Here is a 705-nt window from a genome sequence, read left to right as displayed (position 1 = left end):
GCCGGGGGGAGGGCAGCCCCGAGTGGGTTTGGTTTAGTTTTCGGCTCTTTCCCCGTCGTTCAAGGCGAATCAAAATGAAAAGAAAGGAAGTGTTTAAGCATCGGAACTAAAATACAAACGCACGTTTGACTTATAAAACAAGACTGTGGGTTCGACCACGGGATTCCCTGACAGCGGAAATAGTTTACTTTTTTGCCCGGAGAGATTTCCTCATGGTGGATTTGCCCTTGGCGGAGGGTTTCACTTCCTTCCTCCCGCCGGCTGCGGGCTTCTTGGAAGAGCTGCCCCCGGAGGCTTTCTTGATGGCTGGGGCTGCTGGTTTGGCTTTCTTAGCAGGGCCTTTAACCTTGGGAGGGGGCTTGGCTTTCCCCCGGCGGGCTGCGGGAGTTTTCCTGGGCTTGGGTTTGGATTCTCTTCGCTTCATCGGTGGGGCTCTGCTCCGCGATTTTGGAGGCGGCCTCTTCTGCATCCTGTCGGAAAGAGACGGCACAGGAGCTCAGTGGAGGCGCAATTGCTGCCCTAGAGCAGAGCTGCTGTCGTGGGTTTGCACCAGCAAAGCACAACCTGGCACCTGTGGTCCTTATCAAGGATGGTCCGTCAGGCAGCAGCTAACCCCAAGGAGCAAGAGCTCCTTCGGTGGATCCCACCACACTTAGCGCTTCTCAGTCCCCAGAGCGCTCTGCCAGCCAGCACCCCTTCCTCAGA

General features: G+C 56.6%; 1 protein-coding gene across 1 annotated transcript in view; it reads right to left on the bottom strand.

Annotated features, from left to right (window-relative positions):
* Positions 1 to 22: 22 nt before the first annotated feature.
* HP1BP3 (heterochromatin protein 1, binding protein 3) overlaps positions 23 to 705 on the bottom strand; it is a 13,549-nt gene continuing 12,866 nt past the window's right edge. The window contains exon 12 of the mRNA XM_010153081.1: positions 23 to 470. Coding sequence (XP_010151383.1) covers positions 185 to 470 — 286 coding nt within the window. The 3' untranslated portion in view covers positions 23 to 184. The remainder of the gene's footprint in view (positions 471 to 705) is intronic.

This window comes from Eurypyga helias, unplaced genomic scaffold (assembly GCF_000690775.1).
Source record: "Eurypyga helias isolate BGI_N326 unplaced genomic scaffold, ASM69077v1 scaffold9116, whole genome shotgun sequence".
NCBI lineage: Eukaryota > Metazoa > Chordata > Aves > Eurypygiformes > Eurypygidae > Eurypyga > Eurypyga helias.
This window is presented reverse-complemented; position numbering and strand designations above follow the sequence as displayed.